Source organism: Lucilia sericata, unplaced genomic scaffold (genome assembly GCF_015586225.1).
Source record: "Lucilia sericata isolate MDLA Ls3-8-SP2 unplaced genomic scaffold, ASM1558622v1 Contig000111F_arrow, whole genome shotgun sequence".
Taxonomy (NCBI): Eukaryota; Metazoa; Arthropoda; class Insecta; order Diptera; family Calliphoridae; genus Lucilia; species Lucilia sericata.
In genome coordinates this window covers 389,270-414,837 of record NW_023994143.1, presented here as the reverse complement: position 1 = coordinate 414,837, position 25,568 = coordinate 389,270, and the positions used below count along the sequence as shown (strand labels likewise).

General features: G+C 32.4%; 4 protein-coding genes across 22 annotated transcripts in view; 3 read left to right on the top strand and 1 right to left on the bottom strand.

Annotated features, from left to right (window-relative positions):
- The window catches only part of LOC119600371 (serine/threonine-protein kinase OSR1), a 67,604-nt gene extending 63,507 nt beyond the window's left edge, over positions 1 to 4,097 (top strand). For all 12 annotated transcript variants that reach the window (XM_037950541.1, XM_037950549.1, XM_037950542.1 and 9 more), the window contains one exon: positions 932 to 4,097. In XM_037950541.1, the coding sequence (XP_037806469.1) occupies positions 1,534 to 3,156 (1,623 nt within the window). In that variant the 5' untranslated portion in view covers positions 932 to 1,533 and the 3' untranslated portion in view covers positions 3,157 to 4,097. The remainder of the gene's footprint in view (positions 1 to 931) is intronic.
- The window catches only part of LOC119600373 (E3 ubiquitin-protein ligase RNF181 homolog), a 71,607-nt gene extending 63,478 nt beyond the window's left edge, over positions 1 to 8,129 (top strand). For all 5 annotated transcript variants that reach the window (XM_037950553.1, XM_037950555.1, XM_037950554.1 and 2 more), the window contains 2 exons: positions 7,377 to 7,707; positions 7,772 to 8,129. In XM_037950553.1, coding sequence (XP_037806481.1) covers positions 7,399 to 7,707; positions 7,772 to 7,906 — 444 coding nt within the window. In that variant the 5' untranslated portion in view covers positions 7,377 to 7,398 and the 3' untranslated portion in view covers positions 7,907 to 8,129. The remainder of the gene's footprint in view (positions 1 to 7,376; positions 7,708 to 7,771) is intronic.
- A 1,442-nt stretch (positions 8,130 to 9,571) lies between these two features.
- The window catches only part of LOC119600355 (RING finger protein 17), a 183,435-nt gene continuing 167,438 nt past the window's right edge, over positions 9,572 to 25,568 (top strand). The window contains exons 1-3 of one of the 2 annotated variants that reach the window (XM_037950522.1): positions 9,572 to 9,983; positions 11,868 to 12,496; positions 12,559 to 12,639. In XM_037950522.1, coding sequence (XP_037806450.1) covers positions 9,857 to 9,983; positions 11,868 to 12,496; positions 12,559 to 12,639 — 837 coding nt within the window. In that variant the 5' untranslated portion in view covers positions 9,572 to 9,856. Of the gene's footprint in view, positions 9,984 to 10,497; positions 10,772 to 11,867; positions 12,497 to 12,558; positions 12,640 to 25,568 lie in introns of those variants that run through there. The other variant, XM_037950521.1, reaches the window with a different exon arrangement.
- The window catches only part of LOC119600356 (histone-lysine N-methyltransferase, H3 lysine-79 specific), a 77,585-nt gene continuing 65,243 nt past the window's right edge, over positions 13,227 to 25,568 (bottom strand). The window contains exons 4-11 of one of the 3 annotated variants that reach the window (XM_037950524.1): positions 25,153 to 25,542; positions 24,300 to 25,027; positions 20,249 to 20,522; positions 19,656 to 20,161; positions 17,905 to 18,869; positions 17,594 to 17,799; positions 14,223 to 14,365; positions 13,245 to 14,161 (exon numbers count right to left, since the gene is read on the bottom strand). In XM_037950524.1, coding sequence (XP_037806452.1) covers positions 13,474 to 14,161; positions 14,223 to 14,365; positions 17,594 to 17,799; positions 17,905 to 18,869; positions 19,656 to 20,161; positions 20,249 to 20,522; positions 24,300 to 25,027; positions 25,153 to 25,542 — 3,900 coding nt within the window. In that variant the 3' untranslated portion in view covers positions 13,245 to 13,473. Of the gene's footprint in view, positions 14,162 to 14,222; positions 14,366 to 17,593; positions 17,800 to 17,904; positions 18,870 to 19,655; positions 20,523 to 24,299; positions 25,028 to 25,152; positions 25,543 to 25,568 lie in introns of all 3 variants that reach the window. The other 2 variants (XM_037950523.1, XM_037950525.1) reach the window with 2 other exon arrangements.

Here is a 25,568-nt window from a genome sequence, read left to right as displayed (position 1 = left end):
AATATTCATAATTTAACACGTACTTTGAAAGTAAAAATATATATATTGATATTGTCATTAAAAATTTTTGTTTGAATTTGAAAATATTTTGTTTTATCTTGTATTCGTAATAATACAAATTAATTTCAAAGGTTTATGACCGCGCGCAATAGTTTTTTTCTTTGAATATTTTACTGATTTCTGAAATCATATGACAGCTAATAATCTGAAATACATTATAATAGGTTTAAAAATATAAAATTAAGATAGAAACCTTTATTAAGAAGCCATTACGTAGGATATTCATATAACATAACTAAATTTATAAAAGGTGATTTCATATATGTCAAAAACTGGATTTTTCGAAACTTGTATCTCGAAAACCTGATGAAATGGTAAAATTCTATGGACAGCGTAGCCTAATCATTTAGAAAAGTATGCTTTAGTCCCTAGATTTTGACTTATCTCATAATTTTTTTTTAAATAATGTTTTCTTTAGAAATTTATAGCTTTTAATTTCAGTTGCAAACTAATTTATATCTTTTAATACTCTAATCATCTGTTTTATTAACATTAACATTTTATTAACATTAACATTAATGCTTTCAAAAAATATATGCTAAAATATAAAATACTGCCAGTTTGATAAAACGGAATAAAAATAATTTAAAAATTTCCCAGAATTTTTTAATCTTTTTTAATTTATTTTTTCATTTTGCGAAAGCTAACCATTTAAGTAACCTTCCTTCCGTTCCACAAAACTGGTAGTATTAATCTAAATCGTATCTTTGCTTTTTGTTAGAAACTTTAGTTCACAAATCAAAACAAGTTTAAAATTTAAAAAAGAAAATAAAAAAGCTAAATCTCAAAAAATCCAAAAAACAAACACAGTAAATATGAAAATACCTATAGCAGATCTTTTTTTTCTACTTTCTTTTTTCCATTTTTCCAGAAGTTGCATTCTCCACAAAACAACCGGGAAGCTTTAATTTCTGTTTGGTGGCACCACACAATAAAACCTACATAACAACTACCCCCAGCAAGGAGAAATTCGCCAACGGTCACACGCACAGGAAGCACGATATACTACAGGAGATTGCCGTTGATGAAACAGATTTAACCGCTGCAGAAAATAATTGCAAAGCCATCTATAGAACCTTTCAGGAGGCAGATCAGTGTAACGATTTAAACAATCTTCACAATACAGGAAAAAATATTAGCCTAAAGTCATCACAATCTACAGATGATTTGAAGGTGATACAACAGCAACCTAAAAATATACAAAATCAAGAAGTTAATAATCCCAAACCAAAAGGTTTAACAGCGCCACCACGTTTAGAGGGCAACGTAAGAGGATCATTAAATGATCTACTATTGACATCCCGACGTACCGAGTGTTTAACAGCTAATTTAGATAAAACAACTACAGTAACTCGTAGGAGCCCAGCGCCTACTGAGAAAAGCATCACACAAAACAACAGTTTCAAATCGGAAACATCTTTAGAAACCGACATCGAAAGCGTTATCACTAACAGCAGTCGTACCTCTACCAATATGACTACACCAGCTACAGTTAATAGTACCACAGGTGCACCCACCGCCAGTGAGAAACAACCTTGGCCCAATTCCAAAGATGATTATGAATTGCGCGATGTTATTGGCGTGGGTGCCACTGCCGTGGTACATGCGGCTCTTTGTTTGCCTCGCAATGAAAAATGCGCCATCAAACGCATTAATCTAGAAAAGTGGAACACCTCTATGGATGAATTGCTTAAGGAGATACAGGCTATGTCTTCGTGTAATCACGAAAATGTTGTAACATACCACACCTCATTTGTGGTACGGGAAGAACTGTGGCTTGTATTGCGCCTGCTCGAGGGCGGTTCTTTGCTCGATATCATCAAGCATAAAATGCGCACCACCCAGTGCAAACATGGTGTCTTTGACGAAGCCACCATTGCCACCGTGCTTAAAGAGGTGTTGAAGGGTCTCGAATATTTCCACTCGAATGGACAAATACATCGTGACATCAAGGCCGGTAATATACTAATTGGTGACGATGGCACCATACAAATTGCGGATTTCGGTGTAAGCGCTTGGTTAGCCACCGGACGAGACTTGTCGCGACAAAAGGTGCGTCACACCTTTGTGGGCACACCCTGTTGGATGGCACCCGAAGTGATGGAACAAGATCATGGCTATGACTTTAAGGCAGATATCTGGTCGTTTGGCATAACTGCCATTGAAATGGCCACCGGCACGGCTCCCTACCACAAATATCCACCCATGAAGGTATTAATGTTAACTCTACAAAACGATCCACCCACCTTGGATACCGGAGCTGATGAAAAGGATCAGTACAAAGCTTATGGCAAAACATTCCGTAAAATGATTGTGGAATGTCTGCAGAAGGAGCCCTCAAAACGACCTACGGCCAGTGAATTGCTTAAACATGCCTTCTTCAAAAAGGCCAAAGATCGCAAGTATCTTACCCAAACCCTATTGGCCTCGGGTCCCTCCATGGAGACTCGTGTCCACAAGGCTGCCAAGAGGCAACCAGGTGCATCAGGTCGTCTACATCGTACTGTCACCGGTGAATGGGTGTGGTCCAGCGAAGAGGAAGACAATGGTGGCAAACATCATTCCTCCGATTCGGAATCGGACGATAGGCCCATTAATCGTCTGGAAAGAGCTGATTCTTCGGACAGTGATCGAGAGGAGCAATCGGAATTTTCGGAAGCAGCCACTGCCACAGCTAATGCTATGCCAACACAGCAGCAACAACAACAGCAACCACAACAAGCAACGCCACAACAACCTGCCGCCGTAACATCAACACAAGCTGGCGAAATATCGCAACCTTTAGCGGATGGCGCTGAAGCTCCACCCGTCAATCTCGTCTTACGCATGCGCAATCAAAGACGTGAGCTGCACGATATACGCTTTGAATTTGCCGTTGGCAAGGATTCAGCCGAAGGAATTGCCGCCGAACTGGTGGATGCTGGTCTCGTCGATCCCCTGGACACGCAGCCCATGGCCATCAACTTGCATCAGTTAATTGAACAAAGAGCTGCTTTAAAAACTGTTACGTTCCAATTGAATTCTGGGGTACAACCGGGTGAAGTACCCGATGATCGCTCGCTGGTCGGGTATGCTCAAATATCAATAACAGATTAGATATATAAACATTACATATATTTATAAACATTATAGTAGTTCGTAGTAGTATGTACAACAATAATAAGTTATATAGCAGAAAAGAAACAAAATAATAAAAACAAAAAACATACATAAATAATATGATATGATCATGTTAAAGATAATGATAATGATGATGATGATACTGAATGATGAGAAGAATGATAAATGATAAATTATTATTTAATAGTATAACAAAAATAAAAACAAACAAAACTCTTAAACAAAAGTCTAGAAAATAATAATAAAAGAAAGAGAAAAAAACTTAAAACAAAACTTAATAAAGAAATTTCTTTTTATTGTTTTCTTTCTGGTAATTTATTTATTTATTCTTCTTTTTATTATATTTTAATCAAAGGGAAGGATACATCTAAACACTAAATTAGTTTTTTTTAATTTATTTTTATTTTAAATATACATACATAATGTTTCAATGCACTACCAGTTAATTTTATAGTTAAAAAATAATTAGAAATTTTAAGAAAATTTTTGTTTCAACGTATAACGTTATGTTCGCGGTGCAGCTGCATTTGGGAGTTTTTAAAAATCTCCAGTAGGTCTTTGTAAAAATGAATTTGACACCAAACCGTAAATATATTCTTCATTTCCAAAATGAAATTAGTTTAGCACACAGATATACATATTTAAAGAAAGAAACATCAATATACAAAAATAGGGTTCGCAGAACCATAAACTAGTGATCAGAAATTAAACCTAAATAATAAAAAGTTTTATTAAATATTTAAGAAAATAAATTCTAAAGTTACAAATAGTAACTGTCAAAAACTTTCATAAGAAATTAATTATATAAATTATTAATATACGAAAAAATATTAAATGTCAACTTCACAACAAATGACTTAATAAATTTTAAATTTCAAAAGGGAAAAGCTAGCAGCTGCTGTTATTAAGAACAAAAATCTTAAAACTATTTTATAGTTAATTTATTTTTAATTATTTAATATTATTGGTAAGTAAATTAACAACCCTTTTTTTTAATCATAAACTATAAATGTAATTATTTATCTAAATGTTACAAGTCTTTTATTTATTTCAACAAAATAAAAATTGTAATTTTGTAATTATTTTTATTTGAATTTTTTTTTTTTTGGTGAAATTTATTTTCTTTTAATTGCAAATTCCATAAAAAAGGTAATTAATTCTTAAGTACTTATTTTAAATTTATTAAACGTAATTTTGTTTTTTGTGTAATTTATGGCAAATTTTTAAGAAAAACAATATAAATGTTTTCAATAAAATTTTTTAATACTTAAAAGCAATCAGTATAAATTTTTAAACATTTTTTAGAAAGTGTCAATAAATTTTAGTATTAAATATAAATATATTTTAAAATGAGTGGACAGTAAATATTTTTTTAATAACACTTTTTTTTGAAAAAAGTTTTAAAAATTTTGGAATATAAATAAGGAAGAGCAATGGAAAATTATAGTTAGTTTTATAGTCCGAAACTTCTTGAGAAAGCTTACCTTTTCTCGTATGTTTGTATGTTGGAATATATGTTCTAAAAGACCCAAATATTTTTGGGGTCCAAAAAGCTCAACGAATTCAATGAGACATTCTTTCGAGAAATTTGCTATTTAAAATCTGCAAAATCTCTACATAAACAACAAAAATATGTTAAAAATTCGGGGAAAACCTATGACTTTTCCAAAATTTTGAATATTATTCCGATAATATACTAATTAGTGACAATTACACCTTACAAAATGGTTATTTCAGTGTCAGCGCTTGTTTGTGCTTCAGACAAGACTTGTCTTGACAAAAGTAGCGCCACACCCTTGATGGGCACACTCTATTAAATGACTTCCGAAATGGAGCTACGATTCAAAAGCAGATATCAAATCGTTGGGTTCCATATTACAAATATCCCTCTATAAAGGTATCCAACCGCTCCTTGGATACGGAACTGATTAAAACAATCAATACAAAGTCCATGACTGTATAAATCTGCAAAATCGGTCAATAAATAACGGAATATGATAAAATTTCTAAGAAATCTATTATTACCCAAAAATTTTTTATATTCTATTAATATAACTATCAAAATGTGTATATTGGGAAAGATATTCGAAAGACCTTTCATTTGATATACATTATGTCTAAGAAAAAGACCAATGTAATCGAGATACCCGAAAATATAGTCAAAATATGAATATTTGGGGATTTAACTTACTTTTCAACATTCTATGCAAAGAATAAGCTTTAGGATTCGAACTAAAAAATAACATAGACCAACGATGAAAAAACTTAAATAGTTATTATAAAAATTCATTCTAGAAAGACGATAAATTAAGGATCTTAAGTGGTATAACCTTTCAGGCGGCAGTTTCAAAACTCCATTCTCAAACTTTAAACAATTTGTTTAAGCAAATTTGAAAATTTTAGGAAAAATCTCCATGTGACTTCTAAACAATAAATAAGAGAATAAAATAGTAAAGAAATTATGACGATATCTCTCACAGATTAGCAATATAGGCTTTCTGAATTATGAGAATTTCGGTGAAAACTATTTTTTTGGTAATTATTTTGAAAATTAATCTTAATTCCTTACTGTTAAGCATTCACAATATAAAATTCCATACAATAGGAAACATACAACTGAAAGTTTTAGTAAAATCGTATAAAATTAACCCATAAACTGTAAAGGTCTAAGTTAAGCTAAACATTAATGGGAAATTTTCTCGGAACCATAGTAAAATACATATTATTTTTGGTTTTCAATCGATTTAAATGCAACTTAGGAAAAATATATAATGAAGTACCGTATAAATTAACCCTTTAACGTAAAAATTCTTTTTAAGATGTAAACATATTGAAAATTTTCAAAATTCTTTTTTTGGAATTTGTAGGTTATATTGTATGTATATTTTATTTAATATATTTATTAAAACAATTAAAATTATTTTCCTGTTTAAGAGTTTTTGTTTTGAAAATTATTTCAAAAACGAAATACTATTAAATTTAATAAAACAACAGATAATGTAACAATTTAACCCTATGCCAGCTTATTTATTTTTAAATTATAATAAAACTATAATAAATTTAATATTTAAAACTTAAAAAGTAAATATTTTCATATTTAAATTAATTTATAAACTTTTTGCAAAAAAAAAACACAAAAAGTTTTAGTTGTATTTGTATTAGTAATTAAGTTGATTTAATTATAAATTAAATTAAAAAAAACATACACACTCAAACACAATCACACTTCTTTAAATTATTTGTAATTTTTGGCTTTAAATTAAAAATTTATAAAATACGTAAGATTTTTTTGTAATTGCTTTTAGTAAAAAAAAACAAAATTTAAACATCTTTTTAGGCCGTTAAGAAAATTTAAATTCGAAACAAACACACACCAATTTAAGGGTAGTTAACTAAACTGATAAAAATTAACTAAAGTTTAAATAAAAATAAAACAAATTGAAAAAGCAGTGTGTTTCTATAAAAAGTTTAAATAAACATGTTTTCAAATAGAGTTTAACTTTCAAAAAAGTTTTGAATTAAATTTAATTAAAAAAATTCTTTAAGATTAATTTAATTAAAAAAATTTAATTTCTTAATAAAATTTAAAAAATTTCTGTTAATTTAAGCTTAAACTTAGTTTAATTTAGGTTTAGTTAACTTATCTTAAAAATTAAAATTATTGTAATTGAACGAAAGTGAATTGTCAATGAAATGACTGTCAGACTAGCCTAACTATTATTTTATTGTAATAAATTTATACAGTTAAAGCGTAAAGAACGAGTTCCAGTGAACAGAATTAAACAATAAAGCCTTTTTTCGGAAATAGTTGAGAAAACTGCAAAGAACTAAAAAAAATCAAATGTGTTTTATTTAAAATCAATATAAAGTATGAAGGGGTAATGTTAAGATAAACAAATGGACACTTTTTTAACTATAGCAATAAAAAACTATTTGAAATTTTTACAATATTTCTATAATAGTAGTGATTAGTACTGGATTAGATCATATTTCCAGTATTAGTCAGTTATTTTGATTTGATATTCCTCGAATCGCAAATAACTATAAATCCTCAGATTTTATGATATAAGCTGCATCTTAACAATCCTTTCCAAAAGTAAATGATATTTTTTTAAAGTTTTGAAATTTTGTTAAATAACAAACTTTTTTTAAAAAAATATGCTTTCTAACTCACTTTCCATATTTACTCTTCATAGAATAACACACAAACATTCCAAAATGTCTGACTACTTTGATGAATTGGGTCATACACCCACTGGTCCAGAGGGGGCCAATGATTTCGAACGCAACTATAAACGTCTACAGGTATTGGCCATAATGAACGGCATTGATATGGAAATTGAAGTACCTGAGGCTTCCAAAAGAGCCATTGCTGAATTGCCAGTACATGAAATCACCATCGACGATGATAAAGAGAATTTGGAGTGTGCTGTGTGCAAACAACCAGCAGAGAATGGTGAAAAATATAAAATATTACCCTGTAAACATGAATTCCATGAGGAGTGTATATTATTGTGGTTGAAAAAGGTAAGAGGGATACTTCTCTCGTAAAGTAAGGTTATGAATAAAGAATTCTCTATCCCTTTTACAGGCCAACTCCTGTCCCATGTGCCGCTATGAACTGGAAACGGATGATGAGGCTTATGAGGAATTAAGACGTTATCGTCAGGATGAATCAAATCGTCGTGAAAGACAAAATAATTTATTAGATTCTATGTTTTCTTAATTAGTTTAGCGTACTTTTGGTTTATTTGTATTTTTTTTTTTTTATTTAAGGCAGTGGAATATTTAGATTTGGTTTTATTTGGAACAAATTTTTATTTTTTTTTTATTAAGCCTAAAAGTAGACTTTCAATTTCGGTTATAGAACTGTGGTACAATTGGTATAAGGTAAAAAATATATATGGAAAAATGGAACACAAATTTTAATGAATGGGATTATGCATAAATAATGTTTTATTTAAAATTATTTAATTTTATAAAGTTTAAAGGTAAGTAAGGTAAGTTGTCTATAAACTAGACAATAGACAAGAATATAGACTAGACTATAGATTAGACTATAGAATTGGCTAAAGTAAAAACTAGAGTATAGACTAGACTAGATTATAAACTATATTATAGACTATACTATAGACAATATCCTATTAACAAGACTATATACTAAACCATTAATTAGACTGTATAATAGACTACACTATAAACTAAACTACAGACTAGAGTAAAAACTAGATTACAGACTATACTATAAACTAGCCTATTAACTAGAATATATATTAAACTGTAGAGTAGATTATAGAATAGACTACAAACTATTCATTAACTATACTATACACATGTTCTATAGATGTGACCAATTTATCAAAAGTTTATAAGTTAGACCGTTAGTACCGAAAATGTCCTGGCAGTACCACGGTATATTTCAATATCAGAAAGTACTGGAAAAAGTACTAAAATACGGAATTTTCCATGCCTGTCTTAAATACATACGTTGTATTTCGAAGGCTTTTTCTTTCGAATCGAAATACGAGAACTAGGGTTCTATAGTTGAAACGAAAAGTCGACTTTTCGACTTTTTGCATTTAGTTAAAAGTCGACTTTTCGACCTTTCGACTTTTTCCATTTTATGAAAAGTCGATTTTCGACTTTTCGACCTTTTTCATTTATTTAAAAGTCGACTTTTCGACTTTTAGTATTTTATAAATGGTCGACTTTTTCCGACTTTTCGACTTTTTCCGACCTTTTTCGACTTTTCGACTTTTTCCGAATTTTTTCGACTTTTCGACTTTTTTCGACTTTTCGACTTTTTTCGACTTTTTTCGACTTTTTCCGACTTTTTTCAACTTTTCGACTTTTTCCGACTTTTCGACTTTTCGATTTTTTACGACTTTTTGACTATTTTCGACTTATTTCGACTTTTTTTCGACTTTTTTCGACTATTTTTTACTTTTTTCGAGTTTTTCCGACTATTTTAGAGTTTTTGACCTCTTTTCCACTTTTTTAAAATTTTCGACTATTTTCGACTTTTCGACTTTTTCCGACTTTTTCCGACTTTTCGACTTTTTTCGACTTTTCGACTTTTTTCGACTTATCGACTTTTTTCGACTTTTTTCGACTTTTCGACTTTTTTCGACTTTCCGACTTTTTTCGACTTTTATTTACAAAGTCGACTTTTCGACTTTTTCATAGACGATAGTCGAGTTATCGACTTTTTTGGAACAAAATAGTCGACTTCGACTTTTCGACTTTTTTCGACAAAAAGTCGATTGTTCGATTATTCGAAAGTCGATTTATAGAACCCTAACGAGAACCCCCAGTTTTAGCAAAACGCCAACTCCAATGGTCGTGTTAGCAACACTGTGTTTACTTTCCACAATATTTCATTTATCACATTTTCTTTTCATTTCTATAGGTACCACTGATCCCTTAATTGCCTTTAAAGTAAATTTGCACAATAATTTCGCATTGAAGTTAATTTATTTAAACGAGTCAGTGATAAAGTTATGATAAAAATCAATTAACAATAGAACTAACTATAAATTATTAAAGAAAATTAAAAAATATTGTTCCCGGAAAAGTTAAGAACTTCAGAACTAGTGAGTTTTATTATTAAAGTTTAAAAACTAGCTTCGAAAGAAAAGCATTCGCGGTGAATTCGTGTATAAAAACATCCATCAAAATGGTTAATAATACGCAAAACACTCAACTATTTGATCGTTTTTTTGTGGCTAATACATTGAAAAATGCCTGCCGCTGCCCTAAATGTTGCAACAAATATACCTATCATTATGATAAATATAATAAAGGTAAGAAAAATGATTCATGTAGTTATTAATATGTAGGTATAAAAAAAGAATAGTTTTAATGAAATACCGTTAGACTGCTCTGCTTAATGAGACTTTGTTGTAAATACGATTGCCAGACTTTGAAAGGCTCAGAATATACAGGGATTTAGTGGGATTGTTTGAGCTAACAAAAATTTCAATGTACTAATGTTAAAATGTATTTAAAATTTAAATTGTTTAATAAATTTAAATAATTAATAATGTAATAATATGTATTTCAAACTTAATTAGCTCATAAATCAATCCATTACGAACGGCAATATTGTTACGATTTCAATTCCATTTGTTCCTCTGCCATTTATTATTTTGTTTACTCATTTTGTTGTTGTTTTACAGACGGCAAAGCTTTTGTTTTTGCGCTTTCTGATTGTTTTTCTTATATTTTGCTTTAGTATTTTGTTTCGTTGTATTTTTTGTTAAATACAAATTGCAGTTTTGCATTTGTTGTATACAAATTTAAAACAAATTATTAAAATAAAAGTGAAATAAATGTTAATGTTAGTAAATGTTAGTCAATATATTTTGTCATATACTGTTATTGAGTAGTAATAAAAAAGTTACAGAAGTCATATATTTGAATGTTTTTAAGACTTAAAAGTGCATCATATCCAAAATGTTAAACAATTTTCATGGTATAAAACTCTTTGACAGCCGGTTTGTGGCCAATACTTTAAACAATGCACGCCGTTGTCCAAAATGTCGCAATGAATATTCCTTTTATTATGATACGGCCGAAAGGTTTGCCAGTGGTAAGTAAGGATGTTTTAACAGGTACCTATTTGGTTTTTTTTGTCTATGAATGAAATGTGTAATAAATAAACAGTTAGGTTGCTCTAGCGCATGTTTTCTTTGGACAACTGTTGATATTTTAGGGTTCTCAGGAATATAAGAAAATAATTTTTTAGGGATTCTAACTGGTATGTTGTAATTTTTTTATAATTGTTGTCTTTTGTTTCAAAAAATGTTATGGATTTAAAAATTTGTTATAACACAACTATAGGACATCTATTGTGAATTGGTTAATATGTTTTAAATAAATAGTACATACTAGGGTTCTATAGTTGAAACGAAAAGTCGACTTTTCGACCTTTCGACTTTTTCCATTTTATGAAAAGTCGATTTTTCGACCTTTTTCATTTATTTAAAAGTCGACTTTTAGACTTTTCGACTTTTAGTATTTTATAAATCGTCGACTTTTCGACTTTTCGACTTTTTCCGACTTTTTTCGACTTTTTTCGACTTTTTTCGACTTTTTTCGACTTTTCGACTTTTCGACTTTTTTCGACTTTTCGACTTTTTCCGACTTTTCTACTTTTTCCGACTTTTCGATTTTTTACGACTTTTTGACAATTTTCGACTTATTTCGACTTTTTTTCGACTATTTTTTCTACTTTTTTCGAGTTTTTCCGACTATTTTAGAGTTTTTGACCTCTTTTCCACTTTTTTAAAATTTTCGACTTTTCGATTTTTTCGACTTTTTCCGACTTTTCGACTTTTCGACTTTTTTCGACTTTCTTCGACTTTTTTCGACTTATCGACTTTTTTCGACTTTTCGACTTTTATTTACAAAGTCGACTTTTCGACTTTTTTCATAGACGATAGTCGAGTTATCGACTTTTTTGGAACAAAATAGTCGACTTCGACTTTTCGACAAAAAGTCGATTGTTCGATTATTCGAAAGTCGATTTATAGAACCCTAGTACATACCTATGTATGATCTAGACTAGGCCAGAGCAGTCCATCTCACCTATTATACGAAATGTAGTGATGATTTTGGTTGTTATTGATCTCAGATTTAAAACTCTTTTATATTCCATTACAATTCCTCCTTCTCTTCTACTACAGATTACCATGTCAAAAGTAATCGTCCTATTCTACTGGCCTGTGGCCACAATATGTGCGAAAATTGTGTCTATCACAATCGTCATAATCTAACCTGCGGTACATGTCTCAAGCCCATACCCATAAACCAAGAACCAACTAAACAATTTACCAATTTTAATGTACGTGATTATTTTGATATGAATTTCTTTTTAATGGGACAACTTAATCATTGGCGTTTTCATCGCAAAGATGGTTCAGGCAATAATACATTATTAATGAGCGCACCTAATCGTTCAAATCTAAATATTAGTTTACATGATGCAGATGCTAGTGCTGCATCAGTTATTAAGTGTGGTGAATGTGAATTAGTACCTTCGTTGGGTAAATGTCGTATTTGCAAATGTTACTATTGCAAACGTTGTTTCGATAATGTACATAAAAATAGTAAAATATTGAAATTGCATACACTACAACGTTTCGATAAGGAAACAACACCGTATGCAGAATTAATACGTTTAACTAAATCACGCTTTTGTAAACGACATCAACGTCATAGCGATCGTTATTGTTCAAAATGTGATTTAGTATGTTGTGGAGAATGTGCTCGTCAAGATCATCAGCATCATCATTATCGAAAATTAGTGGATGAGGTAAGCATCATGTAACAAACGCTGGTTGTATAATAGTAATTTGTGTGTTCTTTTGCTTACAGAATGAAAAACTAATGGATGAATTGCATATTACTCTAGATAATGCCCAATTGGCACGTGAATGCTTAAATAAAGGTCAAAAGGTAAGTGTTTATTTTTTAAATTTTTATTAAATATTTATTTATAAATTATATATTTATTAAATAGGAATATAAAAAATATACATATATATTTATTTATTTACAATAAGATAAATATTTTAACAAAGCATTTTTTTTAAGAATTTTCGTGGCGTATTTATTTAAGTGTGATTTTTTATACATTTTATTTAATTCATTTAAATTTATATATTTTTATTTAAATATTTTTTATTTGTTAAAATTATAAACAACGACAACTTAAATATGGCAAGTTTATAATTGTTATAAATAATGCTAATTTTATATATATTATTTTTAAAATAACTTGCCTTAAATTGTAATCTAAAAGATAATTTACCGCACAACAACTACAACAAAAGGCACAAAAAAGTGTTTATTTTTACTAAATTTAACTTAAATTAATAAAACATTATGGGTTTTCATTATAAAACATCTTGCAATTTAGCTTGTGACACAAGATTTGTTTAAACAAATTTTCAGAAAGGAAAAATTTAATCTTTGATAACAAGCAATATTCATTTAAAAGAGACAAAATATTTCCTTAACTATTTATGATAAATTTATGATAAATTCGAAATATTTTAAAATAGTATTTTATAAACTAAACCCAACATTTCTGCTAAATATTAATCGACTAACTGCTAAATTTTTCTTTGTTAGATTTTTTTAAATTTTAATTTTTTTCGTATACATTAAATCAAACCATAATGTTTTATTTCCCTTCAGAAAGAATAACAAATTCTCTTACGTTATTCTTTACATTTTAAACATTCACCTAATACTCTACTGCTTAAACGCAAAAAAAAAAAATGGTTTCTATTTATTTTGTGTGTGTTTACTATTCAATAACATATCACGTATTAAATGACCAGTAGCTTCATCTGGTTTAATTTCAATAACATCAACTTTTTCTACAGTTATTTGCATTTTCTTTGATGCTGTTTCGGTTGGTGGTGGTGGTAGCACTGACTTTTCTGTACTACCTTCACTATTTTTATCATCATCCTCAAGTGATTCTTCTGTATCAGCTTTTTTCACCTCCTCTAAATCTTTCATAACCTTTTCATGATCTCGTTTTTCATACTCATGACTTTGTTCCTCATCGTAGTCGGGTCCCGCAGTGGATGATACAATAATCGGTTTTAAACTATATGATATAGGTTCAGATTTCAGGGTAGCTGCCATAGTGGCTATAGTTGTACTTTCAAAATTGTCCACAGTACCTCTCTGTGATATATCATCAACTTCATCGTCTATTAGTAGATTACGTTCAGAACTTTGTTCACTAACTTGTGAATTGACAGATTCATGTTTGGTTTGTTGTGTATGAGACTTTACTTGTCTATTGATATTATCTTCTGTAGTGGTTTCTTCCAAGTGATTGTCTTCGCTTATAGTTACTGGTTTTTCTGTTTCAGCCTCAGCTTCCGCCTCTTCCTGCATAGCTTTCTCCTTTTCTAAACGCATTTTTTCCTCCATTTCTTGGAATTTCATGGCCAAATATCTAAAAATTTGAATTGAATTCATTATTAAGTTAAAGTTTGTCTAATATTAACTAAACTTACTTATCCACTATGGGTCCACTATAGTCTTCGGGAAATTTGGGTGTAAAAGGTAAAATATATTTATATAAACGTTCATTCAACACATACAATTGAGCTGTTGTAGCACATTTAACATTAAACCACCAATCACAAGTTAAGGCAATCTGTAATAAAGGGAAATTAATACAATTAATAATTTCCATTTCCTTTTTATTTCAAAAATAAACTTCCAATTCATTATAATAACATAAAGGATAATAAATTTCCTTAAAATTGTTTTCCCTCTCACACCTGTTTCGACTTAATTGCTTTTAATTTTCTTAGGTGTTTTAAATAGTTTAATATATGCACTTATACTTGTAGTTAAGCTTAAGCTCTATCGTAATTTTTTGTTGCTCCTTTACTGCCTCACATATTGTACATGTTGAAAAAAGTAGGAGGATATGCAATGCATACACATGTTTGCATTCAACTCACATTTGTTTCCTTCTTAATTGTTTTCAACACAACGTACGAATGGGTATCCTTTTCTGCAACATTGTAAATTTGAATGTGTGTGCTGTTGCCTCCAAGCCACATATGTTTCCTTTTGTTTGCTGACAGTACGTACGAGTATGTAGCCAAGAAAGGTATTGTTGCATTATATTCCCACGTGAAAATGTGTGTTTTCACTTTATTATTTATTATTACTATTAAATAATTTTATATAACTAACGTTTTGAACTTTTTATGTATATAATTATAAAAGCATAAGAATTATCTCATTATACAAATTAGGATTAAATTTTTCAATATCTGTTGTTAGGAATATTAAAAAAAATATAAAAGATATATATTTAACTGTCAGTTAGGAATCGAGCAACACGATTCCTATGATAGATAAGATTGCAACACTGAAAAAGCATGTAAACTTCGATCTAACTCAAAAAAGTAGAATTAAATTTAATTAAGGGCTTTGTTACAATTCCCATATTATATTTCTTCAAAACTTTTTAGTTAAAAAGACGATGTTTACAAGTGACACTAGCATATGGCGCAAGTAGTGGGCCTGAAAATGAATTCCAAGTAAAAAATATAATTACAATTTTGAAATATCTCCAAGTGAGACTCGAACTCAAGCCCGAAGAATATTCAACTTCAAAAATTCATTTTAAGAAATAAAGAAAAATTATAAAATCCTGAAAGGTCGTCAGGATCGAATAGATTTGAACCGCGTTCGTAAAAATGATTGATGTATATTGGATTATAGGTTCTTACACTGGAATAAAAACGAATACAATTCGCACAAGTCAAAGTCTATTGTAACCTTCATCATTACAATGTGAATTGATACTACAATGGATAAGGTTCTGTTGGAATACGGTAAATGAGATTAAAGTTCGTACATATGTGTATGTGTTATTAAGCTTCTGCAGATGTTTTCAATCTAATTCATGAAAACCGCAATCTCCATCCATAAACCTATTTTCGGAATTCCAACACAATGCCTTGACCCCCTTACCGTCAGTCGTTCGTTGAGTTTAGAGACAAATGTTCCAAAACCCGTAGAGTTAAACAGGGAGAACCACAGGGCGGTGTCTTATCCCCCTATTGTTTAACTTCTACCTCTCTAAACTCCCCACACCTCCACAAGGTGTGGAAGTGATATCTTATGCGGACGACTGTACCATTATGGCGACGGGCCAAAACGTTGATGAGCTATGCGATCGAGTGAATGGTTATTTCGGAGAAATACACAACTTCTTCACTGGACGTAACCTGAAACTGTCACCAGCGAAATCTTCAGCTACACTTTTCACCACCTGGACGAAGGAGGTAAACTTGAACCTAGGCGTCGTAGTCGATGGAAACCAAATTCCGACTGTGAACCACCCAAAGATTTTGGGGGTCACCTTTGACAGCCTGTTTACTTCCTCAGCTCATGCCACTGAATTACGCACAAATTGCGAAGTAGAAACAAGGTCCTCAAAGCGCTAGCCGGCAGCACTTGGGGAATGGACAAAGAAACCTTGTTGGCTACCTATAAAACAATTGGCCGGTCAGTGGTCAATTATGCTGCTCCAGTGTGGTCTTCATCGCTGAGTGATACCCAGTGGAGAAATATCCAAAGCTGCCAAAATGCTGCCCTAAGGACTGTAACGGGCTGCATGCAAATAACCTCAGAACACCATCTACATGAGGAAACGAAGGTCCTCCCAGTCAAGGAACATAATGTCATGCTGACTAAACAGTTCCTCCTGGGATGTCACCGGAGGAGTCATCCCAACTTTAACATCACACAGTTGGATGCTCCCCCGAGGTATGTCAGGAAGGACCTTCGTGTATACGAAGAGAGCATACGAAGTTATGTTCAGGATCCCTTAGATGGGACTTCGTATACAGCAGCTTTGAACGACATTCATAGAGACGCCATCAATACCGCGGTTTCAGGTTACCGCATGAATGTCGTTCTTGGAGGTCGCCCACCGCCCATAGCAGAAATAGAGAAGAACCTGTCGCGGAAAACAAGAGTTGCTCTGGCACAACTGAGATCGGGATGGAGCAACAGGCTCAATGCCTACTGATCCCGCATAGACCGTGCCGTCCCCAATATATGCCCATCTTGTGGACAGGGTCTCCATGATACCCACCACATATTCAACTGTCCAGCCCATCCTACTTCACTTAGCCCAATGGATTTATGGACTAACCCTGTTGAAGTAGCCCAATTTCTTGGCTTGGACCTAAATACAGAACCCCCGGATTAAAATTGTATAGTTTAAGCTGTTACAACAACAACCCCTTTACCGCTGGTCTACGTGAAAAAATAGATTTTTGACTTTGATGACATTCAATTACTATTTCAAATTTCAAGCTGGACATTGGGACCAACATCATCATGGCCATTGCTTAAAGTTCAAACCACAACTAGTCAATGAAAGAACAAGTATTAGATATTTTAATATTGCACCACCTGAATCCCGATTTTAGCATCATTCTTCCATTGCTATCGCGACCTCAGGAATGTGAATATCATTTTGCGAAACAGTTTTGTCCAAGGTAGATCCCTTGATTCTGCAATCGTTCAAGAACCGATTTACTAGAAATACACTTAATACCTCTTGGTGGTCGTTACGTCTTGGCTTGAGGTATTGAGCTCATAGAGCTTGCCTTCCACCAACTAGTGAACAGTATGTGTGAATAGGTCTTATGGCCGCTGTACACGTACAGTGTTTGAAAAGCGAGGCATTTTATCTTTGATATTTTTCTTTATTTTAATTCTATAACTCCTCAAAAGTTTTATTAAAATTCCATAAATTTTATTCTAAGTGAAAACCAATACTAACAATTGCAACTCTTATACATAATCATATGTACTTGCTTATTCATAATATGTATACATATTTACATACCTGACTGAAAATAGTACCATTTGGACATAAAAATGATGCTTTACCACCATTCAAATCACAATAGTGCCACACTTGACAATTTGTTTCGGGATCACCGAAGAAACCTTTATAACGTTGTTCCGAACAGTCAAATGATGTTTGCGGTATTTCAGCATAATTTGGGTAATCAATACCTGGACGACCTGTACTGGGACCAGGATGTTTATCTACAAAAACAAAAATAACAATCACAAAAACACATTTTTAAAATCTCAAATAACACAAAGTAGCAAAAAGAAAAAAAAAAATAGAAAAAGAAACGAAAAGCTTACTTGGTCCTGTGGGTGTTAATAAACTTAAATCATGCGGTTCAGGTTGTTGCTGTTCTTCTTCACTGCCAGTCGTGTAATCGTAATCGGGCGATGAGGGGTGTGAATGGGCTGGGATTTCATGATGTTGCGGTGGATTGGCCACAATTGTTTGGGTCTGTTTCAAATTGTTCAATATGCGTATGAGTGTTTTTATGGAATTATCAATGTTATCTGGTGTCAAAGTATGTGGCAAATGATTGCTTTCCTGTAATTTGTGCAATATTTCCGCCAACGAAGATGTGCGTATGTCAGGCAATTCATTAGGATCTGCTAAAATAGTTTTAGGTGGTGTTGATTCAATGCCGGTGACGGGCACATTAGGTTGCACTTCATTATGATGATGATGTGTTATCGGCTGTCTAGTTGCTAATGTCTGTAATGGCATATTTTCATCGTGTTGTTGTTGTTGCTGCTGATGATGGTGGTGTTGCTGTTGTCGTTGTTGTGGAATTTGATTATCATCATTTTCATATTTATTCGATGGTTTCAATTTACCAACCCCACCTCCACCTTGTGTTGTTGATAATTTTTGTCCAAATTCTTCTTTTACATACACATATTTTGCATCTTCATCGTTATAGGGATGAGACTTGCCGGTTGGTGTTATCGATACAACATGTGGTCTTCCTGTTGGACTTTGTTCTCTAATTGTTGGATAATTGACATTCTTTTCTTTCAACACTGGCTGCAATCTTAGTTTTGGCTTATTTTTATATGGTGGCCTCAAAGAGGTAGCATAATTTTCCTGTGTCACGGGTTCATTTGGGAATGGAGCGGCTGTTGTTACCAATATAAAGGCATGTGATGGTGGTCCCAGTGTTGGTTTTAATAATTCCAATTGGTGTTGTTGTTGCTGTTGTTGTTCATCGTCCAATGACTGTTGAGGTTCATTAATAACATAGTCGATATAGTGAGGTTTTTGGGATCTAAAATTAGAAAATTTTTCTTATTAATGATAATTTTTTGATAAATTGAACTAAATTGGGAAAGGTTTGGTGACTTTTTGTGAACAAATAAGAAAAGAAGAGTTAAAAAATGATTTGTTATCTGAAATTATTGAAAAGGAAAAAAAGCAAAATAGTAGTTATTAGATTTAACAGTTTATATTTTTGGTTAGTAAAAAGGTAAAAGTTGGAAAGAATTATGTCTTTGATTGAAAGATCATTTTGGGAAGTGATTTCCGTATCTAGCTTTCTATATTGAGTTAATGAGACAATCATTGATAGAGGCGCGCTATTGATCATTAGTCACGTTTGTGACACAAACGTTATATTCTGCATGAACGACATGCGAGTATGTTTACTTTTCTGCGAATGTGAAATTTAAGTGTTTCCAAAATGTAACTGGCTGGTGTACCACCTTCAAGTCTTCCATAGGGAAAAACTACGAAATCATTAAAGGTTTAATGTAAGGTTAAACTGAACCGGCTATAGGTCGAAATAATAACTAAACAAACACAAGACTCAACAATCTTAGTTTAAAATTTCTGCACTTTGGAATAGATAAAACCTACGGTAGGTCCGAATCCTAAAAATTTTTATATAAATAAACTGATTTAGTTTCATTATTACAACCTCCACTTATCCTTTAACTTTCCAGACAATGATAAATAATAAATTAGTTTTATAAATTTAATTCTTCATTTTTTAAATAGAAATGCAATATGAAGGAGAAATGGATGTGAACCTATAATTTTTTTTCGTATTACTTACCCATGTTTCGAATATTGTGATTTATGGTGAGATGATGGTAACGATACAGAATGAGATTGTGAATAATGATTATGTTGTTGTTGTTGTTGTTGCAACGTATCCAATTCACCAAATAAACTATGAACGGGTATTGTAAGAATTTGTTCTTCTCCTCCTGCAGCCGTACTTCCTCCAGTAGCACTTGCACTAACACCTCCACTAGCGGTAGGTTTTAACTCAGGTCTGGGATATAAATCATGATGTATGGGACTATGTGGGGGATAATTTGGATCATAGTGTGATGGTGGTGGTAGGGGTGGTCGTATGGGTGCTAAAGCGGTAACAGTGCCAGGTGATACATGTATTGGAGGTGACATGGTTGAACTTAAGATAAAAATTTGTGAAGGATTTTGTTGAATGTTTTGTTGCTGTTGTTGATAGTGTTGCTCTTTGTCAGTGTTATGCTCACGATATTTGTGTCTTGTTGCATGTTGTCGTTGCTGATGTTTGTTGTAACGTATACGTTGCTGTAAATACATAACATATTTCTCCTGTGGGGTCATCATCTGACTATTTTTTATACTACTACTGTATGCATTAACATCCTTCAATACCTGTTCAATATTATGTTGTTGCTGTTGCTGCTGATGTTGTTGGTGTTGATTATGATGTTGCTGCAATTGTATTTCACTATCAAAGAAACTTTCCGGTTTTGGTGGTTGAAATTGTGTCGCAGATTTACCACCATGATACAATTGTTGTTGCTGCTGCTGGGAGCCAATCCCCGTTATCGTTTGTGATTGTTGCAATGTTCGCAGTGGTGCATCAATGATTACATGCTCCGCTTGCTGTTGATGATGTTGATTTTGATGATAAATGGTAGGAGTACTACAAGATGAAATGTATTAAAATGTACGTGTTTATGAATACTGAATTGTTTTGTCAATACGAATATTTGGTTTATTTGCAAAATTTGTTTGCTTCAATGAAATCCATGAAATGTTTGTTTACAATTTCATTAACAGAAGAATTTTAGAATTATTTGCAATAATTAGTTGCTAAATTTAGTAGTGAATTTATGGGTTTATGAATGGTTTTATCACAAATGGTTCAATAAAATGGAAACAAATGTGTCCCCTGTAAAGTAAACACAAGAACAAACTGATCACCTGAATAGATCAGTGGTCGGCAAATATAACCAACGAAAGCCTAGGAAAGTTTTAATAAAATTTAGTTTTTTTTTTTTTTGGGTGACAAAAATTTGGAGTCATATTACCTACACCAAATAATTAATATTTTCAATTAATTTTTTAATTTTGTAACATTTATATTTTTGTTACAGGCACTTTGTTTTATGTAGCATTTAAAATACCTCAAGCATTTTGCAAATGCTGACTAATATTAAAATCCATTCATTATTAAGTTATAAACTTACTTGCAGACAGAAAGAAACATGTGTCACCCTGGCAGTTATTGTGTAATTTTAAAAATAATTCTAGGAAACACAGCTTCTACGGTGGCACTCGTAGACATTTGGATATGTTTTATTCGATTGTACTTTTTTTTTGTGTGTGTGTGTGTGTGCTGTTGTTGTTTATTGAGTAAATACAACTTAATCGGCCTGCAGTAATTTATGACATGAATTTTCAATTACCATTACATTATGAATAATCTGATATATTTACTACATTCATTTATACATCCACCTACAGACATCGGTGTGTGCATGAAATGTAGGGTTTTCCTATAAGAATGATTCGATGCTGAAATTGTTGTGTGGGTGGTAATATTTTTGAAATTGATCCTACAAAGGCGATCCGGTAGGAATCGGCTTTCTTAAGCACACAATTATGCTCTTAAATAACTAGTGTGAATTTCATATTGTGGTGATCGCTAACCAAAAGTTAGGACCACCTTCCAACCGTCAGTTTTTATTAGTTTTATCATTTTGAAATAATCCCTAGAAGAATCATAGGCTAAACTAACAGATATCAGCTAAATAATATAACCGTAAGAGACTGTTAATATCGACCCACTGTTATTGGAAAACCCTTTATATGACTACAATATATACTATGGTACTATGTTTAATAACAGTTAGGATTGCATTGGTTATTGCAGTTTCAATTTCCAGGCACCAAGCTGGTAATATACATACCTGGTGCATTGGCTAAAGCTGCTCCCGTAGTTGTAGGTATTTATCTTTGTTGCAAAAATGACAAACATACATTTAATATTGTTGCCAATGTAATATTCCTATTATTTGTATATTGTATTTTATATTTTTTTTGTTATAACCATACTTTTTACCAAAAATTTTACCACTCACTCATTTACTAACTTACCACTCACTACTCTCGCCTCGTTTTATTACATTAAACTTACTTATGGTCATTGATTGTACTGCATTTCAATGCATTTATTCAAAAATATTTATATTCAATGTAGTTTAATTTTGCTGTTGATTGTTTTGTTTTGGTATCGGCCTAGGGGAAACTACTCCATATTCAAAATTATGCTATTTTGTTAAAATTACCTAAACTATATTTATCAATCATGGTAATAAGTATCAGAACGTGCTTACACACATCTCGATATCAATATTGTTCGCATATACAATTGAAATTATGAATTTTTAGTTGAACTAATTTACAGGAGTAGATATTTTTTGTGATTTTTTTGTTTTCTTAAAAATAAAAGTTATCAGAGATTGGAATTGTTATACCCTACACCACCATAGTGGGGAGGGTATTATACGTTTGTGCTGATGTTTGTAACACACAAAAATATTGGTCCTACCCCCACCTTAAAGTATACCGATAATTTTTTGAGTCGATTAAGACATGTCCGTCCGTCCGTCCGTCTGTCCGGCTGGCTTGCTGTCCATGTAAACTAACTGTTATTTATAAATATATCCTTTTCCCAAAGGCCCATGTTTGACCTATACTCCTATATAAAGCCTCATTTAGAAAATTTGTTTTTTACCAATAATTTGCTTAAATACTTGGAATTAAGGTAAAATTCTACATAAAAGTTTCTTTATGAAAAATAAAAATTTTAAAAATAGTGTAGGGTATTATATGGTCGGCCATGCCCGATTATACTTTCCTACTTGTTTTTTTAAATTTACTTATATTAGATATTTCTAATAAGAGCGGGAATAATAACAGGCATATCTGTCACATGGGGATTTTTGTAAAATATCCTATTTTTTAGTGGGAATCATGGGCCGAATTACCGAATTATATGGGCAATTCTATGAAAGAGTAAACCAGAAAGAGTAAAAAGCAAAACCCTTAACATTTTTGCAGTCCTGAAGATAAATCAACAAAATTTGACGGAAGGCTATCGAAAATTTTTGAAATCGTTCCATTATTACCCTCTCACTAGTTCTTTGTCTAAAAAAATATACAATTTAGGATTATGATTATGAACCAATCATCTGACTATATAAACCCACACACGGATTTTGATAAATTTTTCAAAATCAGAGTTCTTTTCGGGAACGAGTGGTGGGAAGAGACCAGCAACTGTTTTTTTTTTAAGCTGAAATATTTGCAATAATATCAGCCTGTAGGGTGTTGTATGATCTCAAAATTAGTTGCAACATAGGAATTTTTGTCGATACCCAAGCGGCACAGCTTTCGCTAAACTAATACTACCTCTTCCCTATTAGACATTGCAATACAGATCTGTCAAGGCTGATTCGCCTGTCTGACATCACCCTTCTTTGGGCTCCTACGCATAGGGACTATTATGGAAATGAACGGGTAGATGAGCTAGCCAGAAAGTGATCTGCTCTGACAACTCCGTTTGGTTTTATCAAAAGCAGTATCCTCAGATTTTTCAAAAGTACATGGAATAACCTAAGAACATGTAGAGGGGCGAAGCTCTTGAGGCCTTCTATCAATGAGAAACGCACAAAACACCTTATTACTGGAAATGCGAATGATAATAGCTGGACACTGAGTGATAGGGCCCCCAAAGACAGGGAAAATCTTCTCTGCGAATGCCCAGTTCTAGTCATTAAGAGAAAGAGTTTTCTTGGCAGCAACTTCATATCCGACCTTGGGGAGTTATCTGGGCATAAACTTAATGACCTCACTGTGAGAATTCTCACAGCTACAGGCTGAATCTAATACTATAAAATACTACATCTGACGAGTGGAGTGGTCCTGTCAAAACGGAGTCCCTTCGACTTTTCGTACGCAGTGACCTACCACGATAACCAATCAACCAATCAGGATTATGAGAATGCAATAAAATATAAATAAAAAAGTAACATTTTACAAGTGGCCTCCGTTAGGTCAGTGGTTAGTGTGCTAGTCTGGTAGACTGGAGGTAATGGGTTCGATTCCCACCTGAGGCACTGGTTAAGAAGCGTACAACAGGCCCTACAGAGGCCTAGGTGTATTTCTTCAGATTTGATGTATGTACATCCTTCTTTCCTTTTACAATCTAGCATTTAGTTGAAAAATTCCTCATACATACACACATACATCATAACAAAACATTATGGTTCACCCCTTTAAATGTTCCAAGCTATAAGAGATAGCTTGTAATACATTTCCGATGGCATTATTTTGTTTTTACAATCTCTTTTATTTACTTACTTTACTTTCTATTATCCCCATAAATTATAATTTTTTTCTATCGCATACATACCTAATTGTTTCTGCATTGTGATGTTGGTGATGCTGATGATGATGAGCTAAATCTTCAGAGGCAATAGTACCTCCTCCTCCTCCTGCAACTGCACTGTGTGTTAAATCAACATTAACTGGAGAATTTGATACACTATAATATTGGGATTGTTGTTTAGGATTATGTTGATGTTGTTGTTGTTGCTGCTGTTGATGATGATGATGGCGTTGAGGCACTGGTTGAACATCGATAGGTATTAATGTTGCCGATGCTGATGGTGGTAATGGGCCAGAAGAATATTCTATAGCAATTTGTTGAGGCTGATTACGTGGATGCTGCAATTGATGTTGTTGCTTGGGATATTGTTGGTTTTCATCTTGGTTATATGAACTATCATTGATTTCACCTCCACCTACTCCTGGTCCTGCTGCCGTTGCATGTGAATTTAAAATATTGTTGTTATTATTACTGTTTACTGGCGTATAAACAATTGGCACAAAATTTCCTGGCACAGTATTGGATGGTGTAAATGGTGTTAAATTGATTTTTGATTGTTTAGTTCGTGGACGATAAACAGCAGCATTACCACTGCTACTCCCACCGCCACTAACACCATGATGATGTGCTTTTTGCTGCTTTATGATAGAGGATGTCTGTCGGATATTTTCATATGATGACGATGCGGAAGATGAGGCAGAGGGCGAGGAAGCTGTTGATGTTAATGGTGGGAAATGTTGTACAGTTTTTTGCTGAGAAAAAGGAAAAAAAAAAAAGAAAAGGAATTATTATAGTTGTGTTAAATGTTAAAACGAAAAATTATTTATGGTGTGAAATTTATTAAACGACAGTTTTGCAATTTTCTTAAAATACTCACTCGTTTGGGATTAACTTCCTTAAAAGTGACAAATGCATTATGGTTGTTGCCATTACCCTTGCCATGGCCTGTAAACGTAGGCAAACTTGCTGCTGAGGGTCCTGGTGGTCCAGGGGGTTGTAAGTGTATATGTGAATGTCCTGTTGAGGGTGGCAATAAATGAAATTGTTGTTGTTGTTGCTGTGGCTGCTGTTGTCCTCCAAAGCCATGACTATGATAACTACCAAGACCTGCATTTCCTTGATAATGCTGGTGTCCGCTGGGAGCTGATGAAGCTGCAGATGGAGCTGGTGGTAAATATTGCATACCACTATGCACATATTGTGGTGGCAAGGGTATAAAACTACTACCAGTTGATCCTGTTGCACTTGGTCTGGCCAGCTGCTTGGTCTTTATCATTGAAAATAAATACACAA